General features: G+C 33.1%; 5 protein-coding genes and 1 long non-coding RNA gene across 9 annotated transcripts; 2 read left to right on the forward strand and 4 right to left on the reverse strand.

Annotated features, from left to right (window-relative positions):
* The first annotated feature begins 170 nt into the window (after positions 1-170).
* On the forward strand, positions 171-6,998 carry LOC107364462 (uncharacterized). 3 transcript variants are annotated; one of them, XM_089269918.1, is made up of 4 exons: positions 183-330; positions 1,609-2,153; positions 2,292-2,939; positions 3,961-6,998. In XM_089269918.1, exons 2-4 carry the CDS (start codon positions 1,760-1,762, stop codon positions 5,454-5,456), a joined length of 2,538 nt encoding a protein of 845 aa, XP_089126044.1. In that variant the 5' UTR covers positions 183-330; positions 1,609-1,759; the 3' UTR covers positions 5,457-6,998. The 3 variants fall into 3 exon arrangements, with proteins under 3 accessions (XP_089126043.1, XP_089126044.1, XP_089126042.1); XM_089269917.1 differs by having other exon boundaries at positions 171-318; positions 1,582-2,939; XM_089269916.1 differs by having other exon boundaries at positions 1,609-2,939.
* Positions 6,999-8,444: 1,446 nt separating this feature from the next.
* Positions 8,445-10,268, reverse strand: LOC149093414 (uncharacterized). The gene is made up of 2 exons (XM_089269919.1): positions 9,907-10,268; positions 8,445-9,687 (listed from the first exon to the last, which is right to left on the reverse strand). The coding sequence occupies exons 1-2, from the start codon at positions 10,044-10,046 to the stop codon at positions 8,838-8,840; spliced, it is 990 nt and encodes a 329-aa protein (XP_089126045.1). The 5' UTR covers positions 10,047-10,268; the 3' UTR covers positions 8,445-8,837.
* A 29-nt stretch (positions 10,269-10,297) lies between these two features.
* LOC107364242 (acireductone dioxygenase) lies at positions 10,298-11,539 on the reverse strand. Its single transcript, XM_015931574.3, has 3 exons — positions 11,341-11,539; positions 10,941-11,240; positions 10,298-10,634 (listed from the first exon to the last, which is right to left on the reverse strand). The coding sequence occupies exons 1-3, from the start codon at positions 11,461-11,463 to the stop codon at positions 10,491-10,493; spliced, it is 567 nt and encodes a 188-aa protein (XP_015787060.1). The 5' UTR covers positions 11,464-11,539; the 3' UTR covers positions 10,298-10,490.
* Positions 11,540-11,732: 193 nt separating this feature from the next.
* LOC107364243 (acireductone dioxygenase) lies at positions 11,733-12,820 on the reverse strand. Its single transcript, XM_015931575.3, has 3 exons — positions 12,615-12,820; positions 12,247-12,540; positions 11,733-12,120 (listed from the first exon to the last, which is right to left on the reverse strand). The coding sequence occupies exons 1-3, from the start codon at positions 12,735-12,737 to the stop codon at positions 11,983-11,985; spliced, it is 555 nt and encodes a 184-aa protein (XP_015787061.2). The 5' UTR covers positions 12,738-12,820; the 3' UTR covers positions 11,733-11,982.
* A 336-nt stretch (positions 12,821-13,156) lies between these two features.
* LOC149093415 (uncharacterized) lies at positions 13,157-13,791 on the forward strand. Of its 2 annotated transcripts, none has more exons than XR_016200298.1 (3): positions 13,157-13,298; positions 13,369-13,462; positions 13,652-13,791. It is a non-coding gene; the product is annotated as an uncharacterized LOC149093415 (long non-coding RNA). The 2 variants fall into 2 exon arrangements; XR_016200299.1 differs by having other exon boundaries at positions 13,177-13,304.
* Positions 13,792-13,901: 110 nt separating this feature from the next.
* Positions 13,902-17,200, reverse strand: LOC107364302 (ATP-binding cassette sub-family G member 1-like). The gene has a single exon (XM_015931639.3). The coding sequence runs from the start codon at positions 16,565-16,567 to the stop codon at positions 14,180-14,182; it is 2,388 nt and encodes a 795-aa protein (XP_015787125.2). The 5' UTR covers positions 16,568-17,200; the 3' UTR covers positions 13,902-14,179.
* Between the last annotated feature and the right edge of the window lie 930 nt (positions 17,201-18,130).

Genomic DNA, 18,130 nt, shown 5'->3' on the forward strand with positions numbered 1-18,130 from the left:
ATGAAACAAATTATCTCACCTATAAAACGAGAGAAAGACACAAATTTGAATTAATACCATCATTCAATATAGCTGAACAATCTGTTACAATTGAAAATAACGCCTTTCTCTCGCTTAAATGTCAACCGAGATCCATTTAAAAATAAACGAGTCAAGTCCTGATTAAGCTGGAGACATCAAGTAATAACATTAAAGATGTAGATGAAAACAAAGATAAATTGAACATCAAGTCAAACCTGATTAAAGAGAATTCAAAAATTTAGTCAAAAGCGAATCAAAACCAAACTGAAAAGCAAATGATGAAGAACAAATTGAAAAGTAAGAAAATTAGTAAGCATGCAATCAACTTTCTCACCATTGTCTACACTCAACAATTGAATCAACTGAGAATCTTCTTTCTAAAATCTAGTTTAATATCTAATGTTCATAGATTAAAATTTCCCACATTTCAATTCCATTTCTTTCAAGCTTCACTTTTCTGTTACTCTCTTTATCCGGTTTAGTCTTTACACCAGCCCTTAACTCCTTATAAATTAACCTTACCTTGTTACATCGTCTCTATCATTGTGACTTTCATCATCAACACTAACAATCTTTTATGATTGTACAGCAACGTCAGAAAATAGTATCAAGTACATAGAAATTTTTAATTGTCTTTGCGGGACACAACTACTATTAAGATTCCCTTGTGTCTCTCCTACTCTCTCCTACTCTCTTCTTCTCGACTATCTTCTTCCTCTCTCTCCTTTTACTTTATACTCACCGGATGACTTAATTGACATCGGTAGACAGATGGCAAGAAATGAGCGTAAGCCAGAGTAGAAGAGATTGAGCAGGAAGAGAGGGCCAACCTTTAAACAGGAAAGTCTCACTTTAAAGTTTGACAACATTTCTTTCGACTTTTCTTCACAACAAATATCATCTGCATCTTCTTCTTCTTCTCTTGCTTTTTCTTATTTTTCTTATTTTCTTCTTCTTCTTCGTCGTCGTCTTCATCATCTTTATCATCATCTTATTTCTCGTCTCCTTTATTCCTTTGTTTGGTCTTTTCTCTCCTTTCAGCTCATTCACTTTGTTCACTATTTTTCATTCATTTTCATTTGATACTTTTTTGTGTGTGTATGTCTACCTGTGACCTCAAACACGGACTCGATATTGCTATTTTAACTGGTTCTACTTTTAATAATTGTAACACTCTCTCAACTGTTCAAGGGTAAACACTATGAATGAGGTCAAAACACACGCACACACAAAATTGATTTGATCATGAAAAAGGTCTAGATGATACGAGTTTTCATGGTAATCCAATTTTTTTAGTGTTTGTGATTTTTATTTTGGAGCTTCATTAGCTTATCAACTTTTATTGTTTACCTTCATTTTCTTGTTATTCACATTCTCTCCTTTACTTTTCTTTACCTCACTTTTTCAGTTTTTTTGCTTCACTCTAATTGTGTTGATGTTTTTTGCTTTGTTACTTGTTGGACTCACTCAGTGATTCTTGTGTTGTTTGTTGAACGAGTTTTTACTTTTGATTGATTTATACGTAATTTGCAACATGATACTTTTTATTGTGTACCGTAGTAACCGTGTTTGTTCAATTAAATACAGTTACATAGGGGATTCTGATAAATACCACCATCATGATCAATCCCATCAATTGAGGAAGGAACTTCCTGTTGGAACAACCAGTACCATCCATGGTTCAACATCAAATGGAGGTGAAAGGAAACAAGAGAATTATGAACTATCGCAAGAAATTATGGATTTACGTTTAGAGATTCTGTTACGTAAATATGGTAAAGAATCTCTTAAAGCAGCTTCAGTTATACAAAAAGCTTACCGTAATTATCAGTTGAATAAAAGGTTTAATAATTTGGCTTTGAATGCTTTACGTGTCAACAATCAGGAAAAAGAACATAAGAAACAACTTCAACGAAAGCAACAACAACAACGTCAACCTCAACGTAAACGGTCGTCGGTAATCGAACACCGTCTCAACGTGACCGGTGGAAAAAGTGCTTCAAATGGTCTACTTGTCAGTGATTTTTTTGATGCTAGGCAATCATTTGAACCTTTACATCAACAACTTCAATCTTCTCAATTTAGTGAACCCAAATTAACTCGAACCAGTTCATCATCATCGGCTTCTAAAGGTACATTCAGTCACCATAATCATCCTAATTACCACCCAAACGGTCTCTCAAATTTTAATAATAGTATCAATAATAATATTAATAATAATTCAATAATACCTCGCTCACCAACAATGCCTTCTCTTCAATCATCTCCAGTTGTCATTAGTGGAGGCCGCGTGGTGACCAAGAAAGTCTCTGCCAATTCTAATCAGCAACAACAACAACAACCGCAAGAACAGTCATCAATACCTTCTTCGAACTCAGCATCTCAACTCCATCATCATCATCATCCACAACAGCAACAACAATTTCTTCAACAACATCAACTCCAACACCAACACCACCAACAACAACAATTACAACAAAATCAAATAGTAACTCATGTCCATCATGGTGGATCTATGAAAACCTCTGTTTCAGCTACTTCATTTCCCCACCGAACTCCACATTATGATGTTATAAGAGCTCGTGAATATCGTGTTGGCCTAAATTTGTTTAACAAAAATCCTCCTGAAAGAGGAATACAGTATCTATTTGATAAAGGATTCATTGATGATATAGTTGATGAAAGTAAATTAGTTCATTATTCTGGTAATCTTGAAAGCGGACGTAAAGCTTTAAGAGTGGCTCTATTTTTGTTGACTAAAAAAGGATTATCTAAACAAATGATTGGTGAATATTTAGGAGATTTACAGTCACCTTTTAACCAATTAGTATTGAAATTTTTTGTGCGTGAAATGGATTTCACAGGAATGTTATTAGATGTTGGACTGCGAAAATTTCAAACGTTCTTTCGTTTTCCCGGTAAGTTGATTTGTCATGAATTGTCATTAAATTGAATCTTTTATCTAACACCCATATCATTCTTTTGTCATCTTCGTCATCCCTTTATAACCTCAAGTAAAAGGCTTGAAAGGATTGAGAACTTTCAATTTGCTGAAAGAAATTGTTTTTTTTCATTTGTTTCTTTCCAACAAACAACAATCCCACCAATGATGATGTTGATTATGATGACAATATATACAAGACCTTCCTCAAAAAGCAGGATGTAACCATGCATTCTTGCCTACTAATAGATAAATATACATCTAAAGCTTCATAAATTGTTGTTATTGTTCATTATTATAGTCGCGTGCTTTTCTTTCCCTACCTTTTTTATCAAAATCTGTGAGGCTGAACAAAACTTACAATAATTTCTTCAAATGATTATCTTCAAGACTATACTCAGACCATTTTACCTTCATTCACCTGTAATTTTCAATTCAAATTGAAAAGATTAAATCGTCAGTTTAATCCATCAATTACTTACATTGACTTAGGCGTAGTTTTTAAGGTTTGATTGTTGTTGGAGGAAAAAAACAAGTGAAATCATTTCCCCCTAAACACAGCAAGCTAAAGTTGAATGGAGAATAGCATTTAGTCATTTGACGAAGTTACCTGTAAATTTGTTTTTGTCGTCAACTCATCATGATGTCAGTTCCGTTGATGTTCCTTTATTATTTTTATTGGCTATAATCATATTGACAAAAGACTAGAGCAGGAAAAGAAGCCTTAAAACTCTGTAAATATATGAAAATGAATACAAATTATATAATTTTGATTTCCGTTTGAATTTTATATTTAGCTACTCAATTGTTCATTTTGACATTTTATCCAAGCTTAATATTTCTCATTTTACAATGTCCTTCTTTATTTCAATTTAATTCCTCCTGAAATTAAATACTGCTTTTTTTGCACAATTATAATTTGAATAATAACTAATATATATTATCTCTCTTTTTCTTCCTTCTTGGCTTCATTTTTTTCATTGTTTAATCCTATTTAGGTGAAGCTCAAAAAATTGAAAGATTGGTTGAAACTTTTGCTGAACGTTACTGTGAATGCAATGAAGGTCTTGAACTAGATCGAAAAGGTGATTCAGAGGAAACTCCTATTATAACTAATAAGGATGACGTATTTATCTTATCATTTGCAATCATCATGTTAAATACTGATCTTCATGTACCAAATAATAAACGTCGAATGACAGTTGATCAATGGATTAAGAATCTTCGAGGTGTTGTAAAGTCAAATTTAACTGAAGACTTTCTCATTGGAATTTATGAAAGGATAAAACAAGCAGAAATGAAAACAGGCCATGATCATTGTTTACAAGTGCTCAAAGTTCAAGCTTCTCTGGTAGCTTCATCTAGAAATATAACAGTTCCAAATTTAAGTGCAAATACTTACAGAAGGTTAATTTGTTTTTGTCGTCTTCATGAGATTGTTGACCTAAACAAAAAGGAACGCCAAGGTCAACATCAAAGGGAAGTTTTCCTTTTCAATGATCTACTTTTAGTAACCAAAGTATATAAGAAAGGTGCTGCATCTCGAACCTCTGTAACATCATCTTCAATGGCTTCAAATCAATTGGGCAATGGTGGTTCAGTGGCTTCACAATTGTACAGTTATCGTCGAAGTATTTTATTAACATCAGTCAATGTTTCCCTGTTCTCTACTCTCTATTATCCTTATGGAATTAAAATTTCCTCAAGAGTGGATAAAGATAAAACATTGATTTTATTTAATGCACGTAATGATACAGATAGATTTAAATTTTTTGAAGACCTTAAAGAAAGCATTGCTGAAATGCATCAAATGGAAATAATCCGAATTCAGTCAACTATGGGTAATTCAAATGGTTGTTCAGCTTCAGCTTCACCTTCAAATAATTCTTCATCATCATCAGCCAAAAGATTAACAGTTATATCTACCACCGGAAATAGTAATACACTGAAAACATCTTCTTCCATTTCACATTCGTCTTCATCGGCTACAACAATAGCAACACCACCAACAACATCAACATCATCTACAGGAAATCTTCCCAATTCAAATCATTCTTCTCTTATGGATTTAACAGCAACTTCATCCAATTCTTCATCGCCATCTTCTTCATATTCCTCACCGAAATCAGGACTCTCTTCAAATAAGCACCAAGTTAACAAAGTATCAGTATCAACATCTTCATTAGATTCTGCTCTTCCAAATAATAAAGCATCACTTCCATCTTTACCTATTCAACCATCTTCTTCTCAATCAACTTCCTCTTCATCTTTATCAACTGCAGCAGTTACAAATACAACAAATCAAGGGTCAAATTCAAATACAGATTCAATGACTAGTTCATTGTCAACAACATTAACTATGACACCTCATAGTCTTGTCTCATCAACATTATCATCGTCGTCATCTTCATCAACAAACCAACCATTAACGTCAACTCAAATTCAAAATTCAACATCGACTGCGTTAACAGCGACAACAACTCATTATGTTTAGATAATATTGAAATTTTATTTTTGTTTACTCGAATTATTCTAATCATTATTTTCTGATGCTGATTACTCAAAAAAACAAACAACAAATCATTATTTCACCGATCGGCAAAAACAAGTTCAGACAAAGAAGAAATCAAAAATTATCCATGATAAGCCTGTTCTATATTTTACTTTGAACGAAGTCCAATTTATAAATATATATTTGAAATTTATATGCATACATTTACTGTTCATATGAAGATAACAAAATATTCAATTCACCTAAAGATGAAACTCATTGAAGCAAACACAATACGAGTCGAAGTGAAATGATATTAAATTTTTGCAATTGATGGAAATCAAACTTACATCATCTTTTATTTCAAATGAGACAAATTAAGTCACCAAATAAAAGGCGATAAAATACCAAAATTGAATTAATAACACCAGTTAATACAGCTAAACATTGCGTCGCAATTGAAATTAACGCCCTTTTGACTTTACTTACCGTAATCAATCAATTGAAGGTCACCATTATCATGTATATATATGTATTCATTATTCTTGTTCACATCTATCTCTCTTTTATAACTCATTTTCAGCTCAAATGTTAACCAAAATTTACCCTGAACGACAACCCAAAAAAAAGAAACAAGTCAAGTCCTGGTCATCCTGGAGACGGAAAACATCAAGATTCAACATTGTAGATAGAAACAAAGATGAATTGGGAATCAAGTCAAACCTGATTAAAAAGGAATTGCAAAAATTAAGTCAAAAAGCGAATTATTTTTGAGCAAACAAAAAAAGAAACAAATCAAGAAGGACAAATTAAAAGGAATGATCAAAGCTTCGGATTAACTCCACTAATCATTGGCTACATTAGATCATCAAAATGACCGTCAAATGTAAATCTCAACTCAACATCCAATGCTCTTGAAAATTATTTAAAAATCCAAATTACCTGATTGATGGAAAAGGGCAACAAATATTTAAATTTCTCTTCTTGACCTACCTTTTTCTAGTGATAAATTATTGATAAAACTGTGATTCTATTCCATTTCATTGAATTACACTCTTCTACCCTCTTAAATATGATGTTGATGATGCTGATGATAAATATGATTACTCAAAAATTTAATGATCAATGAATTATCCATACTTTTATTACCTTGTATTTGTATTTCCCATCTATTTTCAATTGTGTACTCCTTTTGATCAACAACTTTTTCCGATTCCTCCACCTTTCACCTCACTTTTGCCATGTTAGAGAGTGTTTTTAATTATTTTTTTTGTCATCACCATCAACACCATCAACATACGTCTTGTCATTTGTAATTGTACAGCAACATCAACAACGAGTAATGAAAAAAATATATATAATTACGGAGAAATGTTTATTTGTTTCTTGGGACAAAACTATTATCATCATTATTATTCTTATTATCATTATTAGAGCAAATAATGCCATTATCAATGGTGTCAAATCAACAGAATACTCTATACATAAGTGTATATATATATTATTATATATATTAAGAAATGAAATTGGTTTTATTATATCAAACTGTTTCAAATCAATTATTTATTTATTTCATCACAACCCGACCTAATCACTTGCAAGTTGTAATTGAAAAAAAATCAACCCAACCTTGTGATTTTGATCAATTAATAAGTGGTGAATTAACTCAAGTAGTCAAGGAAAAGCAGAAAAAAGTGACATAAAATGCAATACTTAGGGCGTAATAAACAATCAATTACCATGTGATCTTCAGTTCCTATTGAACCCTTTAGTTATAGCTAGTTATAGCTAATAATTGTACGTGCTTTGCCTCGCTTAAACCTTAAATTCAACTGCTCACAATTAGATAATTGATTGATGATAATAAATACTAATTTTGTACAAAAAAAGAGTCCAATTGACCTTATTAGATGAAGGTTAAGGTAAGATTAGAGTTCATTTGAGTAGTAAATTTTTTTAAATCTCATGTTAGATCTAAACCATGTATTTCCGAGTTAACAATTACCATTCAATTAACTTACCTAAAGCTTTTCAACTCTTCATTCAACCTTTGTCTTGTTAAACGATATTTTTAACAACATTCAAGCAAAGACAAAGACACTGTAATTGGCAAAGCAACTGAAATCAGGTTTTTCTTTGGAAAAGTAAATTGTTTCTTGGGACAAAATTAATATCAACTTTGTGACTCTCTGCAGACGTGAGTGCAACCAGATGATTCAATAGACATCGGTAGACAGATGGCGAAAAATGAGCGTAAGCCAGAGTAGAAGAGATTGAGCAGGAAGAGAGGGCCAACCTTTAAACAGGAAAGTCTCACTTTAAAGTTTGACAACATTTCTTTCGACTTTTCTTCACAACAAATATCATCTGCATCTTCTTCTTCTTCTCTTTCTTTTTCTTATTTTCTTCTTCTTCATCATCATCTTCGTCATCTTTATCATCATCATCTTATTTCTCGTCTCCTTTATTCCTTTGTTTGGTCTTTTCTCTCCTTTCAGCTCATTCACTTTGTTCACTATTTTTCATTCATTTTCATTTGATACTTTTTTGTGTGTGTATGTCTACCTGTGACCTCAAACACGGACTCGATATTGCTATTTTAACTGGTTCTACTTTTAATAATTGTAACACTCTCTCAACTGTTCAAGGGTAAACACTATGAATGAGGTCAAAACACACGCACACACAAAATTGATTTGATCATGAAAAAGGTCTAGATGATACGAGTTTTCATGGTAATCCAATTTTTTTAGTGTTTGTGATTTTTATTTTGGAGCTTCATTAGCTTATCAACTTTTATTGTTTACTTCATTTTCTTGTTATTCGTATTCTCTCCTTTACTTTTCTTTACCTTTCTTTACCTCACTTTTTAAGTTTTTTGCTTCACTCTAATTGTGTTGATGTTTTTTGCTTTGTTACTTGTTGGACTCACTCAGTGATTCTTGTGTTGTTTGTTGAACGAGTTTTTACTTTTGATTGATTTATACGTAATTTGCAACATGATACTTTTTATTGTGTACCGTAGTAACCGTGTTTGTTCAATTAAATACAGTTACATAGGGGATTCTGATAAATACCACCATCATGATCAATCCCATCAATTGAGGAAAAAACAACCTGTTGAATAAGCTAGAATTATCAATGGTTCAATGTCTATTTCAATAGATTATGGAAGATATCTGGAAATAATCATTTCTGAATTATTATTGAAATTTGACTTTTCAATAGCCTTCCATCATTAAAAACTGCTTACAAGAAACGGCTTCGAGGTACGATTGCGGTATTTTGACTAGTCATTAAATTTAGCGATGATGTTTGTTGCCTTTGCAATCATTAATATCTTCACAACTAAATGAATCAATCATCAGCTTCAAAAATAAGCAATCAGCAAAACATTTTCTCGAAATGCCAGCCTCCAGACTTTTTAATAAAATCAAGTCTCTTCAGTAATATTTCCAGGTTTTTTGACAGAATATCTGGCTTTGAACGAATTTCCTCAAATTTTTCCACAATAACACTCTTCAATGCATCTATGTTTTCAGGTCGAGCTTCGTCTATTTTATCCTTAATATAGCCCCATAGAAAAAAGTCAACTGGGTTTAGATCTGGCGAGAAGTTAGGCCAATCATTTCCATAATCAGTTATTTGTTGACATTTGTCAGCCAAAATCCGATCACCAAAGCGGCTTGTGAGCGTATAATAAACCTCTTGCCCTTTTAAATCATCTGGAACGTCAAGCATGAAAGCATATTCGTATGTATCCATTTCCAATTCATGTATGTCGATCAAGATTTCATTTTCAAGGAAATTGCTGTATTCGAGGGCGTCAATGTTATTGGGAATAAAGTAAGGACCAAGCAAGGTCTTTCCACATATAGCGGCGTAGACAGAAATAACAGAATCATCCAAAGGGTTAATTATAACTTTTTCGGGACTTGAAGTTCCCCAAAAACGATAAGTATCACGATAGGTGTATCCAGAAAGACAAAATTGAACCTTTCCAGTGAACCAAACATGATCAAGCTTGAGTGTAGCTGATTTATTACTTTCCAACAGATAATTAGCCATACTCAGTCTATGCTCTGGAATAGGTTTATTCAAGTGTCTCATTGTTTGAATCAGGTATGGACATAAATCGGGGTTTTTGTATGGTTCTAGTGCACCAGTCATGGGATCAAGCATAACTCCAATTTCATGTTTAACTGATCCAGTGCGTTCAAAACATTTCACAAAGCTGAAAGGATTACAAGGATAAAATAGAAAATATAAATCATGTGATTAGTAACCAATTAGTAAGATAATACAAAATAAAAGTGAGAGATAATATCAGACGATAATTTCATCAGATTTAATACTGAACCATTAATAATGAATCCCACTGAAATGTAGGTTTGGGGAAATGTAGAAAGGTAGGCATTGAAACACAATTTGATTAAACATTTCTGATATTTACCTTTCAATTATCTCTTTAGATGGTTTCGGTTTAACCCGGTGCTCTTTACTCCAAAGATCACTTATTTTGCCGAAGTCTTCTGGATGTTTATAATAAAGCTTGATTATTGTGGTACGTTCATCTGTTGAAAAATAAGTCATGGTTCTTGCGGTCAGGCTAATATTCACTGAATAAAATAATTTATTGGGAGCTATGGTGAAGTGTATTCATTAAGAAAAGATTAGTCCCAAAAATAATTGGAGCGTTCAATTAGATTAAGCAAGTTATTCACAATAAGATGAGTCAATTTAAAATTAAAAGTAAAAATAGAAAGTTAGCGATTCACGCAAAAACACTGCTTCATACGGACACTATCGTTATCAACAAATGAATAAAACGGATAGAAAGTGAATATCTTCTCAATGGTTTATTGGATGATCCAGATGAATTAGATACCATTTATGACAATTACTTTTGAAATCAAAAGCTTCTAGAGTCTAAGCACTTGATTTTGCTTGATTTAAGTTGTAATAAAAATAGGTTGGCATTATTTTTACAAGAAAAATCCAAGTTGATTGTAAAGATGGTTGATAATAAGGGATAGATTAGGCTGATTGTTTGATTCCTTGTTGGAAACTAGTATTCGCCATTTCAATGTAACTTTTGCGTGCAGGATGATCATCAGCTGGTCTGTTTATTGGAGTCCAAACAGGTTCACCAACAAAAAGTCGCATTGCTTTAATGTAATTCTGTGGGTAGAATCAAAAGGAAAATATTAACAATTTTAATAGATGAATAAATTGTTGACAACAAATAGATTGAATTGCAAAGAGATTTGATCAAATCATTAGTAAACCTAAGCTCTACATACGAGTGGTTGCTGTATGCAGTTGACAATAACTATCTCAATTATCATCTTAAGCATCAACTGTTCATTGAAATAACCAAATCAGTGCTGATTCATTAATTGTCTTTTGGGTAAACCATTATTGGATCTGAGCCATTTGATGTGAATTTGAATTGTTTCAATGAACTGTTTTCGTAAATGAGCTTACCTGTTCATCTAAAGTGAATCGATGATAGATGCCAGCGGGTAGAGTAATTAGATCTCCTTTACTGACTTGAATACGGATCCATTGGTCATCAATGTCTCGACAATCGAAATAGCCACTTCCTTCCAGCACAAATCGTATCTCTTCATCAGCATGAAGGTGCTCAAGAAAGAAATTTTTCAATTTGTCTTCATAATTTTCCAATTTCTCTGGACAGCACTCAATCAGATCGGTGTAAGTGTAACCTCTCTCCTCTCGAATTTTCTGCAATTTACCCTCACTTTCATAATTATCAGCATCAATCTACGAATGAAATAAAAGATAATTTGGTTATTTTGTGCAATCAAATGAAGAGTTAGGGTAAAATAATCAGATTATAAATTAGAAAAAAATCAAGTCTTACCTTCCAATACAGAACGCCAGTTTTTTCCTTCAATTTTTCCAAGTCAATTGATTTCACTGGATTATGTTGATGAGGCAACCGTTGGTCAGTCCCATCGTCATTATAATACCAAGCTTGAACCATGTTTAGTAAGAAAATTTGTTAAAAATTATGTAAAAACAGTTCTCACGTAAAAACTGGCTTTCTATTATGACACTGTAAACAAAATCAAAAGGGAATGTTGAATAAAAAAATAGTTGATTGATTCTCTTTCAATTATCATGTGATTCATCTTTTAAGATAGTGCTAATTGATTTATTCGTTAGCACACCAGTACAGAACTCAAATGAGATGATTGTAGATTAACCATCCAGTTATTAATGTATAAATTTAATAGCTACATACATAATCAATTAATGTAATCAAGGTCACTTTAATTCAGTAGTTCCTATCCAATTAAGATTAAGAATATTTAGATAAAACTGTAGTGAACAAGTTATTGAGTCAAGTTACGAAGGAGCTAACAAAGGAATTGCTTGGATTATTGTCAAATACAGAATAAAAAAATATTAATAACAAAAGTTAACAGAGTTATCAAAAGAAATTCAGAAGTCGATCTTGAAACGCTTTGTTTTTCTTGTTGGTAGGAGTCATAATTCAGTTTTAAACTACTTGGATTCCTTGAAATTTTTGAGAAGCCATGTTGAGCCATTCCAATCGAGCAGGATGGCTGTCAGCTGGTCTAGGGAATCCCACCCAAACTGGTTCCGCGGTGAAGATCCTTTTGAATGCAGTTTGACCCTAAAAAGAACGGATAAGCAAAGTTTATTAAAAACAGATCACAGATGAACAGGCATAACGTGATTTATTACTCAAAACGTATTCTTGAGGTTTCAAAATGCTTGTGATATTTATGATATTACTCACGAAAGCTTTTGGCGAGAATCTATGATAAATTCCTGGTGGAAGAATCAGTAAATCACCTTTCTCAACTTGCATACGAATCCAATTGTCTGATGCATCTCTAACGTCGAAATAACCCTTTCCATCGATCCACAAACGGATTTCTTCATCAGGATGCAGATGTTCGGTGAAATATTTTTCACACTTTTCATTGTAATCTTGTTCAGAATCGGGATTCATTGCAAGAACATCTGAGCCAGAGTAACCACGCTTCTGGCAAATTTTATTCAATTCTTCTTCATAATTGTCTGCGTTCAGCTGTTGAAAAGGAAAATAAAAACGCAAAGTCAATTAACGATGAGCATGCAGTTAAAAGGGAAAATAATTCTCACCTTACGGGTAACAACTCCAGTTCTCTCTCGCAGTTCATTATCATCAACATACCTCATTGGTTCAGGTTTATGAGGAGATAATGGGTCAGAGCCATCGTTGACATAATCCCATGCCAAAACCATTGCAAAGCCAGAAAGAATAATATTCTGATGAAACTAAACTATTGAACAATTGAAACTTGAGATGATTACTTGGCGAAGAGCACCACAAAACTGACGATAGTAAAAATCAGATGATTTTTATAAACCTTACCTCTAAGCTTAAAAACATTGCACTACAACTTGATTAACAACTTGTTGACAGTCAGTCTTGGTGACTTATTCCATATTAAACCTAGTGCTTTTACTGTGAGAATAGCACAATTAGCTATTTCAAGAGAGTCAAACAACAAGTATTTTCCTCCTTACACAGTGAATAACAGTAAATAAAGCCGAAAACAAGTGACAATTAAATTAAGTTTGTCATTTAATGTAAGCAATTTTGTTCATTCAGTCAGCTTATGTAACCTTTATTATAATGACTACCATTCTGTCCGGATCCATGTGCTTCATGTTCAACATTAGACAACTTAATTATTGAGTATGAATATGTCTAGAATATGTTCAACATTTAAATTGTTTTATAATTTTAATTAGCTGATAATTGGCTCAGTTTCCTTTGGATCTTACATTACTTTTTTCGAGGTAAAAGTACATTAAACTACTCACGACAAAATGAATTGAAATCCATTCTTTTTATTGGACTTTGTCTAAGAGAGTAAATTTCACCAGGAGAAGGACGAATATAAGCCGGTAAGGCTTAATAATCAGGATACCATTGCTACCGTAAACCCAGGTTAATAAGCAAGGTCAGTTAATTGCAATATGAAAATCAGTGAATCGAAGACGAATCGAATCAGCCTTGGAAGACGTAAAAAAGCAATTCACTTTGAGTTTCCTCTTCTCTATTTGATTCCTTTTATTATCTTGTCTTTACACTTTTTCCTCTTTTCTTCAAAATTTGGAGACATTTTTTTTACTCATTTCCATGTTAACAGGTTTGTCAACCCTGGTTGGTCAACGGATCACAATCTACATTGATCAATGTTTTACAGCAATAAACAATAATAACAACATCAACATCAGAAACAACAATCACAAGTACAAGTACAACAACATGAAACAACGGCATACAACCTTCGTGCTTCAATTGGTTCAATAATTAACAGGCAGAATTATGCTTCACACTTTACTTCATGACAATTTGGTGTTGAATAACAAAAGATTGAGTGTGAAAGTGTATTAAATTTATCGTAATTTGTTCATTGCTTTTTTATAAAATTCTTAAAAGTTTGATAGAAATCCTTGAGAAATTCAAGAAAATTGAAATTAGCATCATTAAAATAATAATATAAACATCCACTTTTGTGGATATATTTCAATAATTAGTTATAAAAATAATAATTGATGATCATTGATTGTCTTTGTTAACAATTGAACTATCGATGCAGAATTTATCAGCTGAAAAATCACTGATTTAATATATCATCCAAGATATTATCAGGTTTTAGCTAATCATTAATCATCTATCTTCTTTCATTAGTTTTATACATTAAAATGAAATAAGCTAATAAACGAAGAAAAGTTAAACTAGCAATTAAGATGGCAATATTTTGCCACAAATAGTCGTCTTTAAGGTCAAAATGTTTGAGAATTAAGGATGAAGAAATTGATTCTTCGGATGAAAGTGATTCCGATGAAGAAGGAAGTTCAGCAGCAAGTCGTAAATAATCAAGAGGGTTGTAAAATCCGGACCAAATTTTGGGCAAACTATCATATAAATAAGATGATGGTCCAGCTGATGATCCATCAGGTTCACTTGAATAATCTCCAGGAGATGTTGATAAATTTTCGTCTTCATAATCAACTGGAGGTAATTCAGTTGAAAAATGAAGATCTTGAGCAGCATAGGCGAGTGTGTAAGTTGGTGATGAAGAAGACGATGGATTTGACGCTAATGAGGCAAGGGTAACATTAAGTGGAGGACAACGATCATAACCATACAAAACAATAAGGAAAGCTTCAAAGGCGTAACGAACATATGATATTGTAGCAATTGGTTTCAATGCAAGCGGAACCTTTGCTATTTTCCCAAAAAATCCACTCAACAGGAAAACAGGTGCCATTGAAAGAGGTGCCATGAAAACTGCATTTTGTACACTTCTAACGTAAATGGTACCAAAAAGCATTCCAACCGTTTGAGCGATATTAGAAACAAGGATAGAGATGAATATGAACAAAGCGAATCTCCATTGGTCCCAAATTTGTCCAGTCATTGGATAAACAATTGAACAGAAAAGGGTTGTTATTACAATTTGGTAAGGTGTATCAGCAATTATTTTGGTCCAATAGTAAGTCCAACATGAATACCAGCCATTATTTCGCTCTTGAATGTGAACAGCCACCTCGGCAGGAAAGGTCAACACAGTCGGCATCATGCAGGCCATAACAGTAAAAAGAGTAATGAAAAATATAAAAGCAACATTGTCTTGAGTCGCAGCTAGCACAGCTCCTACATTAATATCCGTTGAATTGGGTGATAAGGACAGGCAGCCATCAGCTTCTCCGATTGGATGGTCATAAAGGTAGGACATTAACAGTCCTATGAAAATAGCTTGCCCTATTCGAAACCATGTTAATTTTGGATCACGAATTGTAGTTAAATATGTTCGCGTTAAGAGAATCATAAAGTGTGAGAAAACGGGAAACTTTCGGCTCTTCATTTTATCAACAACTCGCGTTACTTTGACCCTTTTCTCATTGGTGGCACCATTTATCATCCCTAATCCACCTTCCATTGGATCAATTTCATCGTTCATCATATCTTGATCACCTCTTGATCCGGGCACCATTAATTTACGACACGAAAGATACATTGTCTTCTCATCATTGATTATTGTCATCTGTTTGGTTGATTCATATAAGGCCAATTTATTGATTGGCTCAAGACCATAATCACCCGATGCAATTTCAATAATGAAATCGGCTGGATTGTGAAATTTTGGACAAGTTAGGTCATGACGAGAAAGATGATTTAGAAGTGTGGTCGGAGATCCCTGATAAAGACATCGACCATCGGATGAGAGGACATAAATTTGATGAAAAATATTCAAAACTCTTGCTGAGGGTTGATGGATTGAGCAAATAATGGCTGGTGGTTTGTAATAGTTACCATTTCTTCGGAGATCGGTCAATTGTCTCAACAAAGAGATACAAGAATAAGTTGAAGATGAATCTAGACCAGAAGTGGGCTCATCAAGCATTAAAATATCTGGTCCTGAAATCAATTCAATTGCGAAAGTTACCCGTTTCAACTGTCCTCCAGAAACTCGTCCAACTCTAACCTCTGCACAAACTTCCAAGTTAAGAGCTTTCAGAACTGAATTAACGAGTCTAGGGTGATAATATGAGTTACTTATTCGTTTGTAATTTTTTAATCTTGAAGCAAACATTAATGTCTCTCTAACAGTCAGTTCAGCAATCAATTGATCTTTTTGACCAATAAATGATATTCCAATGGACCTGCTCTCTTCACTTGTTTCAAGATAATCACGGTCATAGGCAACGACAATTGAACCTTTTAAACCTTTGGTCCTTCGACCTGCTAAACTTTCAAGAAGAGTTGATTTACCTGCTCCTGATGGACCAATTATAGCAGTTAATTGGCCTCCAGTTATTTCACCATTTTGTTTATCCAAAATAACACGGCGAATTGCATTTGAAGATGGAGATGAACTTGGTGGCGGTTTTTTAGGTGCTTTGGGTGAAGTGTAAGTAAGATTGCGCCAAACTAGCCGAACAATTGAGTTGCTAGAGTGAGATGAATATTCAAAAGGAAAGGCGAGAAAAGCATCTGAAGGTTCGGTTGGTTTATCTTTAACAATATCATTATGTTCCATGGAAAGTCGACGCATTGATGATTAACTAACCATTGACCAATTCTTGTAGTCAGTTGATGTGGAAGGTAAACTATTTGAGGCAGCACTTGGACGAACCATTGACGATGGTGAACCTTTAATAGGATTGATAGGGTTCATTGGATGTTCCAAATCATCTAAATATGAGTCAATATTAAGGCAAACATTGTCAATCCCATGTAAACCATTATTCTTTCCATCGTGAACATTTCCACTACTACCATTAGAAGCTCTATCAGAAGAAGCCAAAGATCTATTGTCTTGTCTCATTGAATTTGAGTTGAAACAAAAAACTTAAAAAATATTAAACAAAAAATAAAAACAACTAGAGAAAAATAAACTTATGACGCACAAAGAGTTAAGCGAGTGTTCGCTTAGTCACCAGTTCTTTGTTGCTCTTGCAATATAAGATTTAGATCCAATGTTGCTGGTCACTCAAGAGCTATCCGTAACTCAGTAAATCACTAACATAGATAACACTCAATTGTAATCGCACAATTTAGCAAGCCTGATGACAATTATCTCTGTTGTTGATGAAAAAGACTTTTTTTGGTGGTTAACGATGAGTATAACAAAGCATGAAAATAAAGAAAGAAACAAGACTATTGTTGAACAAGGCTCTTTGACTAATATGGTTAAGTTTAAGAAAATGATTATCTTGTTGCAAATAAGTCGAACAGTGAGAGGAAAAAGTGAGAGTTAAGGTTAAGGTGAGATATTTCCTTCCTATTTCCTTGAATAAAAATGGTGAATATTTTGTGAGCTTGAGATCAGCTCAACCTGAAAACTGGAACCGGAAAAAAGCCCAGCTCTTAAATGATTGGATTTTTATGCTCTCATGTTTAATAATTTGCTTGTAAGCCCAAACAGAACGCAATCATTCATTATAAATAAGACAAATAATCAACAACATTGGTAAGCAGAATTTAAGTTTCCTTTATTTTGCTTCTGAAACATTTTATTGTCACCAACCTTGGCTAGTTGCATGCTTTTCTTTCGCTACCGTTTTATCAAAAATCTGTGAGCCTGAACAAAGGACTTTAATAATTTATCCAAATTTGTATTATTTTTCAATTTACGTAATGATACAGATTCATTTTTGGACATCTTAAACTAAACAAAATAAAAAGCCAGAGTGATCCAAATTGTAATCTAAATTGACTCAAATGATGATTTAACCTCGTTTCTATCTGAACTTCAGTTTATAAATCCTAAGATTAATCATCAATTGAATGGGTTTTATTGTCAGTGCATCTGAATTCATTGGAAATAACAATGCATTGAAAACAAAATCTCTCAGTTCAATCATAATCATCATTGATCTCTAACGGATTTATTTCATATTAGTCTTCGTTACCGTTTTTATAACCACTCCAGTAACTGCATATCAAGGGCCAAGTTCAACGACTGATGCATTTCCAGCCTCAGTAACCCAGACAACTCACAATCTTGTCTCACCTTTATCAATTAACATGGCTGCAGTTGTGATTGAAAATAACGCCCTGATGACTTACAGTAATCAATAAATTGTAGGTGACTTTTGAACATTTTTCTCGATTT

Source organism: Tetranychus urticae, chromosome 3, assembly GCF_039701765.1.
Source record: "Tetranychus urticae isolate SD_2017Ah chromosome 3, NJAU_TeUrti_SD_1.0, whole genome shotgun sequence".
In the NCBI taxonomy this organism is placed as follows: domain Eukaryota; kingdom Metazoa; phylum Arthropoda; class Arachnida; order Trombidiformes; family Tetranychidae; genus Tetranychus; species Tetranychus urticae.